Source organism: Seriola aureovittata, chromosome 19 (assembly GCF_021018895.1).
Source record: "Seriola aureovittata isolate HTS-2021-v1 ecotype China chromosome 19, ASM2101889v1, whole genome shotgun sequence".
NCBI classification, from domain to species: domain Eukaryota; kingdom Metazoa; phylum Chordata; class Actinopteri; order Carangiformes; family Carangidae; genus Seriola; species Seriola aureovittata.
The window spans coordinates 8,892,279-8,908,675 of NC_079382.1; the positions used below are offsets into that span (position 1 = coordinate 8,892,279).

Sequence of the window (16,397 nt, forward strand, 5' to 3'; positions counted from 1 at the left end):
CACACAGCACGACTGACACTACACATTTATACATCCCCTTCAAGAAGTCCTTTCTAAGTTTTCTGCGTATACAAGCTCAATTCAGAAGCAGTTTGCTTATGTAATTAACATTGTGGACAGACAAAGACTGAGACAAACTCACTGTACATCTGAAGTGCTATAGACACAACTCATATGTATCTAATATTGATAAATACATAAGAGTTTGATTCAGTTTTCTTGGGCCCGATTACTTGAGATTATGAGTTTGGGGAAGTGTGGTGCTGCCCCCTACTGGGGAAAAAAAGTACAACTCAAAAACAGACCACAAATTATTTTGTTTAATCAAATTTATTTTTATCAAAAAATACAGTGTAAAATACAGAAAAATTATTAGGATTAATTAGTCAATTCAAGTTTCAATGCAAAACTGTTTTTAATTCATTTTCATACAGTGACAGTTAAAAAGTTTGGCTCTTTAGGTTTAAACAATAGTCTATGACCAGTGCTATAAGTTATTCAAGTAACTACACAACAAACTACAACATTGAGTCATTATGACACAACCAACCCTCAAAGGATAAACATTATAGCTAATGGATGGATGGAGGGAGGCATACCTGCTTTCTGCTTCCATTCAATGAAAAGAAAATGACTTGAAAAAAAGAAATATAAAAAGTATGCTGCATGTATGAATGTGTGTCATCAGCACTTTGAAAGAATCTCCTGACAGCTTTTGTAAACCTTCACCAAGCAGTTAAGCCTCGGCTTTGAACTCTGAAAGATGAAGAACAATGTTCATTAGAAACAGGTTACTGTGAATGGCACTGTGTAATAAAAGCCTTTGTACAGGAGGTAAGCAAGAAACAAAACACTGAAAGTAATTTGTCAAAAGCAAGTTTCTGTCTGAGATGTGGGTGCACTGAGCATTCATCCTCACCTGGAACAATGGCACAACGTTTGACACTGCATTAGGTTCTGAAGGGTCCTTGAGCAGTACACAAAGGTAGTAAATGATCTGATGCTGACATAAAAAAACCAAAAAACATTAGACGTCAATCCACTCATTTCACAAAAGTATAAAGTGAAATAATTGTAACTGTAAAATAAGTACTGTACAATGATGGTATTATTCATGTAAATTCACACAGAACAGAAATGTACTTATTCACCATGTAAATTGCTTCATTGATGACAATATCCTTGATCTTGCTCATCTCAATGAAAGTGGTGGTCTCACGGCCTGAGGCGTAGTTGGAGGACACCTGAATGCCTAAGGACCCAATGACAAGCAGGGATTCGTGGTCCACCTTCACAAAGTGGATGTGCAGCATCATGCCAACCAGGGTGATGACTATAGCACTGGAAAGAACAGCAGTGTTCTGCAAGAGAGGGAAAGACATTCACATGCAGGTCCTGTTCAGTGTAACATGTTTATGTGATGAATCCCCACTATCACGCTCAAAAATGATAAAGGATGGTATGACCATTTACAGATCAAAAAGAGTATTTTGTCCACCCATGGTATCTTGATCTGCTTAACTAAATCAGTTATAGCAATTATGAAACCTATTAGAGCTTAACAATATTGGCAACAAACACATAATAAACAATACATACAGTAACATGACTGTTGGCGCTCTCATACAATCTCTACTCTGGGATGTTTAGCATGGTCAAGAAGAGATAATATAAAGTGAAAGCAGGTTGAACAGTAATTAAGTTTACAAAATTCAAAACTGTATACTTTACTTTTCAAGATTTTACAGTGCAATGACGTGATTTTTTTGGTTTACTTATTATCACAGTGAGTCATGTAGGAAGGACTGTGTTGTAATGTCAGCCATAAAGTTACTTGTCTTACCTCAGTGAAGAAGAACACAGCGTATGATAAAAGCCAAACAGAGCAAGTGTACACCATCACCTTGCCGATGGACACTTTGGAGGAGCTGACAATGAACTCTCTGCAAAAGCTGGAGTGACTCTGACAGTCCAGAGATATTGCTTTGCCATTAATGTCAGTGAAGGCCTCATCTTCCATGATAAACGCGACAAAAACAGGGTGAGTAAAGAAAAAACACGAGCACTAAGCGAGCTCTCAGACACAGTTAGCTAACAGTGAGGCTAGGTTAGCGCTGAGCTAACGTTAGCTACCTGCTGTAAACAGACAAGGTCAGCAGCATATGAAGACAGAAAGCGGTGCTTTCTTAGCGACTGTAACAGGGAACATATGCGTACATAACCAATGTGCTAGTTTGCTGCTGTTAAATATAAAATGAGAAAGGACGAAATGACAAAAAGCTAGTGTTCCCAGCACAAGTATAAGTGGATTAGAGCCAAAAAAGAAATCAATCCTGATATTAGTTGCGCTCGTTATTAGTACCGGGGTACTCAGATTGAATATAGTTCAAGTGGCTAAAATAAAGGGCATGTGACCGGGGATATGGACGACGAGCGTGCTTCACAGCGAACAGAGAAATTCAAATAATGAATCCACTTAACTATAAACCATATATGATGCAGCACTTGATATTAAAACACTGTGTCAATACTAAGTGCTGTCTCCGTCCACCCGGTGAAGATACGGTGTATACCGGTTACAAATAAAAGTGAACCCTACAGCAGCTGGAAGATGCAAAGCATTATGGGCAGCGGTTAGTATCCGATTTGCTATATGCCTTTCACTTTATGTAAGTACCTTTTTTCAAAGTCCCGTTAGAAACTATATGAATATTTTACGTTAGTATATGTACATTAAAACTGAAGACAGTATTATATAAATAGAATAAAATCAATTGCTTTTCTATGGAACTCATAACTCCTTCATTACCCAAAATGCATTGTGTCCTTATGACTTTTGACCTCTGGATAAAAACAAGCCGATCAGCTGATGTAAAAGCAACAACATCTACTAGGTCTGAGACAAAACAGCTCAGCTAGCTAACTTTCTCTGTATGTGGCAGTCGGCGGTGTGGTGTTAGTGTACGTGTCCAGTTTTAGACTCTGCTGAGGCAGCGTTTAACTTAACGAGTCAGTCGTCGTTCGTCGGACTAGTAGCTGCTGCTAGGTCAGTCGATTGAAATGAAGGTTGTTTGTTTCTTCAGAAGTGTGTCTCTTTGTGTAGCAAATGTTAGCTAGTGATTGGTTATTGCTGAGTTTCACAGCGTATTTTCTTGGGCATTATGACGAGTAAACTGAGCTGCTTTTAAATAGCAACTTGCCATCGTCAGCTGAGCTGCAACATTACAAAATACATAACAAGAGATGCAGGGCAGTTAATGTTAACTAGCAAACTGTTGTGCCAAAACATAAAGTAATTACTAGTCTGCACAGTTGTGTTTGAGATTGCTACCTGGACTCGCATTACCACATACTGAATATCCGCATTGACAATAAGTAGCAACAAGGTCAGCTGAACATTTCATCGTACTTTTTAACAGTATTGCACATAAGTGAATTGGCTTTTTAGAGAGTTTGAACAAAAAGGTTACATCACATCTGGTCATAGAGATTTATTAAACTGTGCCATAACCTTGTGTCTTCCACCTGCATTGCTTTTGCAATCATAGTTACTTTAAGTAATACTTTAAGGCACAGTTCCCCCTCTTATCAACACCAAGGGTCGTGTCCAGACCTGTCAGGTTTGAGATGAGTAGTCAAGGTCCAGCTGTAGATAAAGGAATGAACACAATTCTAGTCTGTCAGGAGAGCTACGCCTGTGGGGGTTCAGATGAGGCTGCGTTTGAATGTGATGAGTGTGGCAGCTTGCAGTGTGCCCGCTGTGAACTGGAGCTCCATCGCCAGGAGCGGATGAGGAATCATGACCGGGTTCGGATTGCACCAGGACATGTTCCTTTCTGTGATTCCTGTAAAGGAGACAGCAGCTGCTCTGTCAATGGTGGGCGGCTCAGAGCTGTGGTGCGCTGCCAGGGTTGTAAGATCAACCTGTGTCTAGACTGCCAGAAACGTACCCACAGTGGAGTCAACAAGAGGAAGCACCCTCTGACATCTTATCCTCCAGCCAAAGCTCTCCAGGAGAACAGCGTGACTGCTGGGGAGGCAGATATTGAGATCTTAAAGGCCAAGCTAGAGAAGGTGTGCAGCTTCCTTTTGGTGGACGAAAAGGAGGAGATGCAGGTAAGTGTGTGAGAAAATTCATCTTTTGTACACAACTTGTTGATGAGATGGTATGAGAATGTGGCTGATCTTGTGTGGATTGTCAGGTGAAGGATGAGGAAGACTTTGTTGGACGACTAGGCTGCAGACCAGATGAGCTCCTCAAGGTGGTCTCTATCTTTGGGAACACTGGGGAGGGCAAGTCCCACACCCTGAACCATACATTTTTCCTTGGGAGAGAAGTGTTCAAGACCTCACCCACCCAGGAGTCCTGCACTGTGGGTGTTTGGGCAGCTATGGACCCTGTGCATTGGGTTGTAGTCATCGATACAGAGGGACTACTTGGGGCTGGTATGGGGAAAACAATTGATTTGTTTTATATCATGAAATAAACAGGGGGTAGTGGGAGGCTGTTTCCCACAATTAACAGGCTTGTTTGCACTGATCACCAGGAGCCAATCAGGGTCAACGAACCCGGCTGCTCCTCAAGGTCCTGGCTATCTCTGATGTGGTCATCTACAGAACACATGCTGACCGTCTCCATGACGATCTCTTCAAGTTCCTTGGTGATGCATCAGATGCCTACTTGAAACATTTCACTAGGGAGTTGAAGGCGACTACCAGCCGCTGTGGTCTGGACGTCCCGTTGTCCACTCTGGGCCCTGCGGTGATCATCTTCCATGAGACCGTCCATACCAAGCTACTAGGATCAGGTCAAATAAGGCTCATTTATGATTTGGACTGTACTGTACTGACTGTACTTCACTAGGAATGAAATGAGCAAGATTGTTTGTAGATGCTCAAGTTATCTTCTCCTCCACTCTCTGTCTGCCTCTCAATCTCTAGACAAGCCATCTGAATCAGCTGAGCGTCTGCTTCAGGAGCGTTTCAGGAAGCTGGGTCTGTTTCCAGAAGCTTTCAGCTCCATCCAGTACCGTGGAACTCGCACCTACAACCCTCCCACAGACTTCAGTGGTCTGCTGCGCAGCCTGGAGCAACAGCTGGATAACAACACCACCCGCTCACCTCGTTCTGCCAGTGTCATCTACAAGGCTCTGCAGGTAGTGATGCTTGCTTGTATGAAGAAATGTGGATTGTATTGCCACTTATTTGGTGATATGCCAAGGTGACGTGTAGAAACAATTCTCAGTATGAATGTGTTTATATTGCGCTTTCAGGCATTCAGTTAACAATGTATAGTCAGAATCGCGCAAAGTGAGCATCATTGACTCTTCCATCTCCTCCTCGCTCCTCCCCTCAGGCCCTGAGTGAACGCTTCAGTGGGGAGATTACAGATGAGCACATGATCAGTAACTCCTTCTTTCCAGATGAGTACTTCACCTGCTCTAGCATCTGCCTCAGCTGTGGGTATGTGCCTCTCACTTATTTTCTGCACCTGTAGTTCAGTGACAGAAAGACAGAAATGATCATTCATGAGACAGAAAAACAAACATGACAGAAAAGGTTTTGTATTTGTCGACATTCTCAGACGTGACAGCTGCCCTCTGAGGTATAATCGCAAAACTGCCGCTATCTTCATTTATCTATGGTTTCCACACTGACCCTTGTAGCTTTTCTAAGTGATTTTTCAACTATATAATTGATAATATTATGATATGATTATAATACACCTGCAAAATCTAGTGTGATGTCTTTGATGTGCCCCCACTTTCAGTTCAGGCTGTAAGAGAAGCATGAATCACCTAAAGGAAGGACTCGACCATGAAGCCAAACATCGCTGCCGCTACTCTGCACAGTATGACAATCGCATATACACCTGCAAGGCAAGTTCAAACCCACAACGCCATACATGCCCGTGTTGAGGGAAGTCTGCATGATGAGGTTCTGAGTGTGTGTGCTGATCTTCTCAGGCCTGCTATGAGGGAGGGAAGGAGGTAATAGTGGTTCCCAAGACGACGGCCTCCTCTGACTCACCGTGGTTTGGCCTGGCCATCTACGCCTGGTCTGGGTGAGTCCATCTGCCATAGAGCCGCTTGGAAAATGAATGGAAATGGCTTCTTTGCAAGCACAAATAATTTAATATATGCTCATTCATTATGCTAAAAAATGGGAAAACATTACAGAGCGTGGTTCACTGTTGGTTTTGCTCAACTATAGCAACAGAAAGTACTCTAATGAATAACAATGAATGAATAATAAATGTATTGCAGCTCTGCAGTAAAGGCCAAGACCACCAATCTGTCCCTTTCATACTGGACCTGAGATCTTTTTTTGTCTTTGTCTAGGTATGTCATTGAGTGCCCCAACTGTGCAGTGATCTACAGAAGCAGGCAGTACTGGTATGGAAACCAGGACCCAGTGGAAACAGTGGTCAGAACAGAAATCCAGCACATCTGGCCTGGGGTAAGGCCACAGTGGAACAACTTCAATGAGATTCTGCTTAAACCAATTAAACAAGGTTTCAAGCCAAGAAGTTAAAGGTTTTTGGTTGAATGAATGTTGTCACATCTGCTGTGAGCTACATTTGCTGTTAATTTTTGCCAGCTGGTTGTGTTTAGATGTCCAGGAAAGTAATGCAGAATTTTGTTTGCGACAGCATACTCAGTCAAAAGTGCTGAGTAAGGAAGTCAGCCGGTAAGGCTTTGTATCTTCACTCTGTTGTACTTTTCTTGTCTTCTTTTCAGTCTGATGGGTTTTTGAAAGACAACAACAATGCTGCTCAGAGGTTGCTGGATGGAGTGAAATACATTTCTCAGTCAGTGTCTGAACTCAGCGTCAAGCCTGCTAAAGCAGTCACCTCCTGGCTTACGGACCAGATTGCTCCCACCTACTGGAAACCCAACTCCCTTATCCTGGTACATGACTACAATTGGACTAAAGCTAGAACAAATAAACTCTGAGCGTGTTATTTGCGAAACACTGGTTGACATCAAATACGTTCCTATAAGGTCCTTTTTGTTGTCAATGATTTTCATGAACCTCAACCCGTTACACAGTTCAGGGTCTTGTTGACCTGCATTTAGTCTTTCTACTTGAGTTATTTGGCATTTATAACAGTGTAGTGGCAGATTTATAACTGATAGCAGTGATGCAACATCTAAAAAAAAGGTGTGATTGTGAGGACGCTCAGACGCAGCAGTGGATGGAGGGTGGGAAAAGAGGACAGATGGTTGAGATTTAGATCATGGAGGCCTGAACCAAATACATATACAAAAGACACCCAGACTGTTTCACAATAGTTACACCCTGTGGTTCCTATCCAAACAGGATTTGATGACAATATCCATATTCTGAAGTGAAAGCATGTCTTCAAAATGTTCTTCTTTTCAGAACTCTTGCTGCAGTATGAAAATATACTCACATTATCCTTACTGTGTGTGACTTAGCGATGCCATAAATGTGCGGAAGAGTTCCAGCCCAACGACACCAAGCACCACTGCCGTGCCTGTGGAGAGGGTTTCTGTGACGCCTGCTCCTCCAAAACGCGACCGGTCCCAGAGAGGGGCTGGGGCCTTGCACCCGTGCGAGTCTGCGATGCATGTTTCCACAACAGGGGAATCCCGACTGGTATGCAGATGGGATATCAGTTTTCTGGATGTGGTTCTTAACGGTACGAGAGTTTCTGACCTGATGAGTGCATGTTTTCCTGTTGTAGAGTTGCTGGACGCTGCCTTGGAGGAGGAAGGAGGCACTCTGATAGCCAGGAAGGTCGGGGAGGCTGTTCAGAACACTTTAGGAGCTGTCGTTGGTGCTATCGATATACCTCTGGGTGAGCACCAGATCTGTCTGCATTATCAAAGCAATGCAGATAAAGATCACTTCTAATTAAAACTATCACTCTATCCAGCTATTGTTCAACAGTCAAAACAGTCTATTAACTCCTGATACTGTAAAATATGGTAGAAGATGATGTGGTAGAAGTTTTTATACTTCAGAAAATTTCAGAATAACATTTCAGCTCTAAATGTGACTTATTTATCATTTTTAGTCATGAAAAACAAAAGTTTTAGTTTGTGTTTTCAATCAAGCTGCACGAGTTTTAATGTAACATGATATGGCTTTACCACATTTCCTCCTTTGCATTGTTACCATTAGACATGGATAGATTTTAGCACTGATACTGAAACGTTATCATTCAGCCCTAATGCAAAGCTGTAATAGATGGGTAACTCTGGTTTCACACAGTACCAGAAGCTGATTTCCCAGTTGAATAAATCACAAAGTGCCCTGTCACGAGACACCCTGGCTGTTTAGTTATATTAACAACTATTTTCCCTTTTGTTTGTGCGTCCAGGCCTGGTGAAGGACGCAGCTCGCCCGGCCTACTGGGTCCCAGATCAGGACATCCACTCCTGCTGCGAGTGCCAGAAGGAGTTCGCCCCACGTCTCTCCATCCACCACTGTCGCGCCTGTGGCCAGGGCGTGTGCGACGACTGCTCCCAGGAGCGGCGCTCTGTGCCCTCGCGTGGCTGGGATCATCCTGTGAGGGTCTGCAACGGTTGCAACCAGAAACCCGGGGAGCTCTAGCAGGACCAGGAATAAGAGTCAGAGTGGTAACGTTTTAAGGACGCCGACTTATACGAAACCTGGAATTGACACCATTTCGACTCAAAGACGCTAAAAGACGTCAGATCCTTGTTGTCTTTAGTGGCTTGTCTTGGCTGCCACCTGACTGTCTGTGGCAGGTTGGACTTATTGTTTTTTAACGCTGTCCTCACGTCACTTCAGTCCCTCGATGCTATCTCACTTTAATATCCCTATATTTTACACTGTGAAGAACACCAGTCAGAGTGAGATTTGTATCAATATCAAGAAGACAGGAGAGGTGAAACAACTCAGAGAGATAATGAAAGTGAGTATTGTACAGTATATGCTTGCTTCCAGTTGAGTTCAGGTAAATTTCCACGTGCCCCTTTAGACCCTTTTCAAATTTGTATTGATGCACATGAAACCCTTACCCCTTTGACAATCCCTCTCAGTGTGACACACTAGTACTATTAGCACCTTTTTGTAGTCTGGGGCTACATGTGTAAACTGTGTAATAGTAGAAGTACTAACTGATTCCAGGTAAGCACTTTTAGTCTAAGGTTGTTTCTGGATTTAACATTCAGAACTGGCTTGAGAGGAAATGAGGGAAAACCTGAAAAATGATCCACCACAAGGAATTCTGATCCATGTTTGACTGGATCCACTGTAATGTCCCTCTGGTCCAGCCTCGCTAGCTTTAGCTTTCCTGCCACTCTTTGGCTTCAGGAGTATTACCACAATCAGAAGCCACTGATGTACTGTAGCACCGACATGCATTCCAGCTTATATAATTACTCAGTAATAACTACTTGTATAATCCCTTGATCCTTTTGTGGGTGTTTGAGCATCTGAGTGGGCAGATGATAATAGAACAGCCTTAATAATGCTGTCCACATAGACTGTTTTACATAGAATATATGCATATATGGGAAAAAAGTTTACTTTTAACAGGGACATTTCTAAATGGCCTCGTTGTGTTTTTAAAATGTCAAAACTACTATCTGTTAACAAGACAAATCTGACTGCAGCAGGATAAGATGCAACAGAAACTGCTTTTATAGAGTGGCTGGCTCACAGTAGCAATATGGTACAGAGAAGAAGTCAAACCATCTTTTTGAGGCTGGCCCCTCAAAACAGGAAATATTTAGAAGAGTAACAATCCTTTACTCTGTCAACTCAGGCTGTGTAGCTGGTTAGAGAGGAGCTTTTAATGAGCGATGTACCTGACAATTATCTTATAAATGCAACATGTAATCCAGTCAGGCTTTTGACTGAACACCCAGGCATTGTGAGGTCTGACTGTGTTGATAGTTAATGTAGGATTTTTCTTTCAGAGACTGACTAGGAGAGTTGGTTGGATTATGCTGAAATAACAGACTTTGACCTGAATGAGTGAACCATCTCATCATCTCAGAGAGATACAGATATCACATGGAACAAATCAATACCTTTATGTTCATGTATGCTCATACACTATGTATTAAACTGCAGAAACCTCTTACGTGAGTTTGTGTGTGTCGTTTAGACAACAAAAATAATTCAACAGATCACTGTGTTTAATGATTTTTTTTAAACAATTAGAAAAAAGTTGTGTCAATCAACAGTATAAACACAGTATCATTCATTTAAAATTCAGATCAGAAACACCCTAAATTATATTACCAATTAAAGTCAGTCATGTTTTAAGTAAGTACACTTAATTTGAAAAAGTTACAGCAAGCAATTGTCTTCACCCATGTGTAGCATTTCTATTTCCTTTTGGCACAAACAAGTCTGTGAAAAATAACATTCCCCTGAGACATAAATGTAACTTTTCTGAGGTCATCTTCCAAGATAAGAGTTCAGTTCCACCTTGTGGAAATGCAATGCAAGCCTTTCACTTATACAATACCTACAGGTTTTGTATATCAATATAACACCATTTGTGCATTTCGGGAAAAAAAAGAAAGAAAAGATGTCTTTTTTTTTTTTTTTTTTTTAGAAATCACGTGTCGGATGAAACATTTTCACAAAATCCAGCCATCTGCTCTCCTCCTTCCTGGTAGTCAGTGTTGTATGGGAAATAATACAGGTCATGTTTGACAGCCATGAGCAGGCCGGGGAGCCCCCTGCAGCCACCCAACTTGGAGGAGAAGACAACGCTTGGGATCAGGTCATTTGCAACCGGGTGGGGTGATGGGATGGTCCGTAGCAGGTGGCCGTCCTTTAGGCTCCATAACCTCGTGTAGCAATCCTGACCCACTGTGGAGAGGACACACATCAGTCAAACAGTGAGTTTTGAAAAGCAAGCCCAGTCTCAGTAATGAATATACTGATAGAGCATGTTACCTGCCAACACAAGTCCCTCAGGTTCATTGACATGAATGGGAAGGTAGGCATGTTCATTATAATGCCCTTTGAACTCCTGCACTGGTTTTGTCACTCGCACATCCCACAGCTTGATCTGCACACAAAACACACAAAGTTAAAGCAATAACAGAAGTGGTTTTACCATGTTTATATTCTATTCTTGAGGGTCCCGGGATTTTGCTTGTGTGAAAGGTTGTAAAGTACAGCTTTAGCTCCAATGTAAAGAGCCGAAACAGCTCAATTACAATCTTACTTAATTTTCCCTAATGACACCTTTCTGTCATTCCTCTACCACTTTGTCAGTCACCAAAGTTCACAGTTTGATTTATAAGTTTAAATACACAATAAACAGTTCTGTCTATTATTCCAACCACTAAGTTGTTACAGGTTGTCAACACCCTTCTTGGCCATGAGGGTGCCAAATCTTCCGAATTAGGTCATTAACCTCATCTCAGGACCAAAACATAATTAACATACTAGTAATTTAGAACCAAATGTGTATAGCAGGATTCCAAGTGTTTCAGAAATATTCTTTTTAGCTGACCTGGCCCAGCATGTCAGCAGCCAGCAGATAGTTCTCATCCTGGAGGACGCGGACAGAAGTGATGGCTGATTCTTGATGGAAGCGGCTGGCCTTCCAGCTTTGATCCCTGCGCCCGCGCTGCCGCAAGTCGATGCTGAAGATCTCCCCCGATCGGCAACCGTTAAACAGCACAGGGACCTGAGGAAAAAAAGGAGGTCTTTTTGTTCCCATGGTATTCTCCTTCTGGTCAGTGTCGTTCTGGGTCATATCAAAGAGAAATCTACACTAAAACATATTTCCAGTGTACTCAAACATGCATCATTTTCATGTAACAAATGACTCACCCTAAGGGCAAACTGCTGAGCCAAGACATCGCTGCCTACGCTGTACGTCTGTGTTCGGCCCGTCTCTGCATCTTTCACAATTACCCTGCGAGACAGGCCTGCCAACACATGCAAGAACACATAATTATTTCAGATTTATAACTTTGTGGGGAGAAAATTTATATAGCTGTCTTATTTTAATCATCAACATCAATTATAAGAGATAAGGTTACTCAGTACTCCACATGAATATTGCTATCAAGAAAACATATTAGAAGTATCTGTGACCCTGTAACCCCAAGACGGCTTTTGAGCTTTGAGTTTGCTTTTCTGTGTACTTGCAGTGATTGTGACCGCACTGTGGCCTATGAGGAACAACTGATACAGTCTATGATTAGTTTCCAACATGTGTTGCTGAATTTGTTTCTGAGTGAGTGTGATTTAAGAGACTGTTAAACAGCCGAGAGCCGCAGCCAAACCAACCAACTTACTCCAAAGATGCCAGTGATTGTGACTGATTGTAATTATTATATTTGATTATGAGTAGAAAGAACAGTGATGATGGAACGGACCAGTGCTGAAGGTCTTGTCAAACTGTGGGTTGAGACACCAAGCACAAGACCAGGCTGTGGATATCTTAAAGCTGCACAGCATCCCGGGCTGGTCTGAGGAGAGAGGAATTAAAGAGGGGAGACATTAATGTGAAGTAAACCAAACAATACCAACATGAAATATGCCCTTTCTGATCACCTTCAGTCTGCAGGCATATCAGTATGTTACTAATGCAGCTGATTGGGAACCCATTTAGGAGTCATTGACTAAAATGGACCATAATTATCCTGGCTAGACAAAATCTTGCAAAGTGCCTGCAATCTGCCTTAACAGTAATAAAATGTAATAGGCTAGTTTAAAGTCTAAAATAAATTGATACACCTGAGGATATTCTATTTAATCTAACCTGGGTTTGAGTTGCTGAAGAGCGAAGCAGGAAGTAAACTGACGCAGCCAGGGGTGTCTGCCACTCCGACCAGACAAAGCCTGATGGTCAGCTCAGTCAAGAAAACAGAACCAGTGTCCACCAAAAGAAGACACTTGTGGAACTCGAAAATAAAATAAAGAGTACTACAATATTAAAAAGGACTGTGTGTTGATATGGAATCTATTCCAAGAGGGGTGTTTGACAGGTATGAGACATTGTATTTCCATTCTAATGAAAGCATACATACAGATCCTCTCTTTTGAATCCAAAGCAGCAACTGAGTGTTGAGACATGTGGACTGACTAAGAGCTCCATTAAACTGAAGAAGGATACAGCACATGGGAGTCTGGATAGTTGACTGAGGCCCAGCAGATGGAATTCACCTGAAACACATTTAGCCAGAGCAGAAGTGTCAAAATTCACTGCTGTTGGATTAAAAACACTCTTTTACAACATTTAATTTTCTTAGGAACTGACAATACTGGTTTTGCAGTTTTTCAACATGTAGATATACTGAACTTTAAAGCCTTTAAAAGGGGATTCAAAGCCTCTGAGGTAATTTACTGGGTTGATCTACACCTAATAAAAATTCCCCTGAACCAATGAAGGGAAAAATACGGGCACAGTGAAGTACAAGACATGTCTAAATATTTAGAGTCACTACTTCAGCTCTAGTGAAATACTCCCACCTTGCGGTTGGTGAAGTAAAGGTTATCACACATCTCCACTGACAGAGAGCCCCGGCTACTGCTGTTGAAATTCATGATGCCGTACTTGCAGCCGCCGTGAGAGACATCGTTGACTGTAAACACTCGCTCACACGCCGAGTCCCCCTGAGGAAGACAAGGAAGAGAAAGGAGGATCAAGCAAAAGCAAGTTAAGGATACTTGGGGAAAAAAAATCATATATATATATATATATATATATATATATATATATGTGTGGAAAAATGTTTGTCTACGTATGAAGTTATGTATCAGCCCTGGGACGTTTTGTTTGTGTGTCTGCGTGTAGTCTCACCACTATCAGTCTGAAGTTGTCAGTGTTGGGGTTGCTGTTGTCTGTGCTCTGGATCTCTAGTTTGTGGCGTCTCATTCCGCTGACCTTCACCTCATGGACCAACCTGGAGACATACAGTAACCATGGTAACGTTGACTACCACTGTCCACAGACAATCTACAGAAAAAGAATAATTTACTCACTTCCTTTCAGCTATCTGACAAAGTGAATGTGTCCCTTTATTTCAAAAATGTTTGCCGATAGGCTGAATATAAATCACTTCGGCTGCTGATGCAACTGTAAGTGACATAAATTCATATAATTCATACTTTCGGACAGCACAGTATTTTGACTATGTTTTAGCCTGCTTTTGTTTCTCTCTTTATTTCTTATGACTGTTTTGAAACCCATGTCAAAAATGGTTAGCATCATTGTTAGAGGCCGGCCATGCTACAAAGAAACCTCATTCTACACATACAGAACTGATTAACATTCAAGTTAGTCTTTGTTTGACTGGGGTTGTTTTCTGTAATATATTACAGCTGTTGCTATTGAAACATGTATGGGCCACAAGGGGAACAGCTCTATGTCCTTGTATGCATGTGCACGAAGCAGTGGGATACAGTACCTGCAATAGGAGCTCTCAGGTAACAAGCCAAGGTGTCTTTTCTGCAGCAGCAGTGAAGTGTTCAGTCCTGCTCTTGGTGCTTTCTACAAAGAAGAGGATATCATTAAACAGGGATGAAACCAATCCAGGCCAACAAGTTTTAGAACATGGCTCATTCCCAGCTAATGGTGGAAAAAAGATGTCATTATTTCTCTGTTACATTTATTTCTTCTCTGTAACTAAACCAGAAGACAGGACGTCTGCTTGTTTCAATCAGAATCAACAAACAGTGAACTTCTTTGCATTGCTTTTCACACTGTTCTCTCAGTGACAGAGTGATCAACACAATTTACAGTCCAGCAGTTTCTCTTTGTTGTGGCCAAAATGCTTCAGCTCAGTCTACAAAACTACATATTTCAAATCAACTCATATGATATGAAATGTCATTTTGATGACAATGACAATATAGGCATTTCAGTTTTTACATAAGTTGCTCCTCTTGAAGGTAGCACTCGTGGTAAGAGTTTCGAGACAAACACAGCAGACTTACTTTTCTGGGTTTTTCATCCTCTGCAAGCAACTTGTTTCTCTGTTTCTCCCTTTCTTTCTCCTGCAGCCGCTCTCTGGTCAGCGGGTTACAGTTGTTATGTCCCGGCAACAGACGAAAGTATCGGTTTTTCTCTGGGTCAAAGTAAAAACCAGGCAGGTCTGGAAACAGAACAACAAGGGTCATCTTTTCTCCACATCTTAAATTTACATCACCCTACTATCCAGGTTACAGAAGGAATATTGATTATATACTTCAAGGTTCAAACATAAAGATTGGACCAAGTTTATTTTCTGTTGTGGTGTTTGGTAATAGTGCTTTCACGTGTGGTTGTGTTATCAGTGTTCATGACAAGAGTCCATATGAAGCAGCTTTTGTGTTACAAACAAAACAAACACAAACAAACCACACCTTGGACCAATGTAAATGAGACAGTCTCATATTCATGTGATTAAGGAGATCGTTTCTGGTTCTGACCTGGGGCAGCACTGCTGGCCTTGGAGGCAGAAGATGAGGATGAGGAAGACGATGAAGAAGAGGAAGAGGCAGACTGGTTATCATACCTCCTCTGAGATGTTCTACGTGACGGCCCTGCATCGTGTCCATACCTGTGAAATGAGAGTAAGAAAGTCTCAATACTAAACTATGGATAATAGTTCATTACTGACATTTATATGCATTCTCAATACTGAGCAGTTGTGACTAAGACACATGTCACGCTCTTTGAACTAAGTACCTCAAATATGTGTCAACATGTAATTTATCATACCACTGTTCGTCCTGTGCTGATCTTTGCCGGTTGTCTCTGTACCAGCCGCGGCGGTGACCACCCCCTTGTCGCCTGTGCGGTCGCTGCCCTTCTCGCCAGGTCCACTTCTTCATTCCTGCTGTGTAATTCACAAAGTGAAGGTCCTAACAACACGTTGCCTTTCATTCACTTCTGTAAATTTGTGCCAGTGAGTGAAGCTAGGTAGAGGTAGCGCGTCTAGGTGTTAGCACTAGTTAGCAAGTTCTTGCCATTAGCACTCTTGAGCTAATGTTAGCTACACATCCTTCTCGACACGTTTTAATACTGACGCTTAACATTTAACAGGAGTCAATGTTGAAAAGGTTTCAATAGGTCAATAAATACGGCTTCCGTTACAGGAAAACAATCTATTTTATCATTAAACTGATAAAACATAGTTGTTTTAGCACCTCATGAGCTAAGTACTGAGCATTAAGTTCCTTCCATGTTGTCCCGCCTCCAAATGTCATTCATTGGGCTATTGCTAACAATAGTGTGTGACGTAGAAGGCATTCATTGGTTGTTTTCTTAGCGATCGTTTTAGCCACGCATCAGGATAAATATATGGAAATTATTTTATTTCTTTGGATTGAAGGACGTTCAAATGCAAATGCATGCATGAATGTACATGCTCACAATGTGTGCTGTCTGTCGGTGCATTTTTATTCTAGTCATTCATAATTTTGAGTAATTAAAATTA

At 41.7% G+C, this 16,397-nt stretch overlaps 3 protein-coding genes across 5 annotated transcripts; 1 reads left to right on the plus strand and 2 right to left on the minus strand.

Annotated features, from left to right (window-relative positions):
* Positions 1-305: 305 nt before the first annotated feature.
* On the minus strand, positions 306-2,314 carry pigh (phosphatidylinositol glycan anchor biosynthesis, class H). Its single transcript, XM_056405310.1, has 4 exons — positions 1,844-2,314; positions 1,152-1,361; positions 920-1,003; positions 306-756 (listed from the first exon to the last, which is right to left on the minus strand). The coding sequence occupies exons 1-4, from the start codon at positions 2,018-2,020 to the stop codon at positions 685-687; spliced, it is 543 nt and encodes a 180-aa protein (XP_056261285.1). The 5' UTR covers positions 2,021-2,314; the 3' UTR covers positions 306-684.
* Positions 2,315-2,649: 335 nt separating this feature from the next.
* zfyve1 (zinc finger, FYVE domain containing 1) lies at positions 2,650-10,081 on the plus strand. The gene is made up of 12 exons (XM_056405305.1): positions 2,650-4,116; positions 4,203-4,446; positions 4,548-4,808; positions 4,942-5,156; positions 5,357-5,463; positions 5,771-5,879; positions 5,967-6,064; positions 6,342-6,459; positions 6,741-6,911; positions 7,443-7,623; positions 7,712-7,825; positions 8,351-10,081. Exons 1-12 carry the CDS (start codon positions 3,628-3,630, stop codon positions 8,581-8,583), a joined length of 2,340 nt encoding a protein of 779 aa, XP_056261280.1. The 5' UTR covers positions 2,650-3,627; the 3' UTR covers positions 8,584-10,081.
* Positions 10,082-10,121: 40 nt separating this feature from the next.
* wdr21 (WD repeat domain 21) lies at positions 10,122-16,155 on the minus strand. Of its 3 annotated transcripts, none has more exons than XM_056405307.1 (14): positions 16,108-16,155; positions 15,680-15,797; positions 15,388-15,518; positions 14,914-15,071; positions 14,385-14,467; positions 13,778-13,880; positions 13,447-13,590; positions 13,091-13,140; positions 12,737-12,816; positions 12,351-12,443; positions 11,800-11,897; positions 11,477-11,653; positions 10,912-11,026; positions 10,122-10,824 (listed from the first exon to the last, which is right to left on the minus strand). In XM_056405307.1, exons 2-14 carry the CDS (start codon positions 15,790-15,792, stop codon positions 10,568-10,570), a joined length of 1,602 nt encoding a protein of 533 aa, XP_056261282.1. In that variant the 5' UTR covers positions 15,793-15,797; positions 16,108-16,155; the 3' UTR covers positions 10,122-10,567. The 3 variants fall into 3 exon arrangements, with proteins under 3 accessions (XP_056261282.1, XP_056261284.1, XP_056261281.1); XM_056405309.1 differs by having other exon boundaries at positions 15,680-15,794; positions 16,108-16,144; XM_056405306.1 differs by having other exon boundaries at positions 15,680-16,149.
* Positions 16,156-16,397: the final 242 nt, after the last annotated feature.

Bases quoted from the DNA above. Each gene is read 5' to 3' on its own strand.
- pigh (XM_056405310.1), bottom strand. From the start codon at position 2,020: ATGGAAGATGAGGCCTTCACTGACATTAATGGCAAAGCAATATCTCTG. The intron at 1,362-1,843 runs GTAAGACAAGTA...CCTCTCTTGCAG, and splicing joins CTGTGTTCTTCTTCACTGAG to AACACTGCTGTTCTTTCCAG. The intron at 1,004-1,151 runs GTGAATAAGTAC...TTTTTATGTCAG, and splicing joins TCAATGAAGCAATTTACATG to CATCAGATCATTTACTACCT.
- wdr21 (XM_056405307.1), bottom strand. From the start codon at position 15,792: ATGAAGAAGTGGACCTGGCGAGAAGGGCAGCGACCGCACAGGCGACAA. The intron at 14,468-14,913 runs GTAAGTCTGCTG...TCTTCTTTGTAG, and splicing joins AGGATGAAAAACCCAGAAAA to AAAGCACCAAGAGCAGGACT. The intron at 13,591-13,777 runs GTGAGACTACAC...TGTCTTCCTCAG, and splicing joins ACAACTTCAGACTGATAGTG to GGGGACTCGGCGTGTGAGCG.
- zfyve1 (XM_056405305.1), top strand. From the start codon at position 3,628: ATGAGTAGTCAAGGTCCAGCTGTAGATAAAGGAATGAACACAATTCTA. The intron at 4,117-4,202 runs GTAAGTGTGTGA...GTGGATTGTCAG, and splicing joins ACGAAAAGGAGGAGATGCAG to GTGAAGGATGAGGAAGACTT. The intron at 4,447-4,547 runs GTATGGGGAAAA...ACTGATCACCAG, and splicing joins AGAGGGACTACTTGGGGCTG to GAGCCAATCAGGGTCAACGA.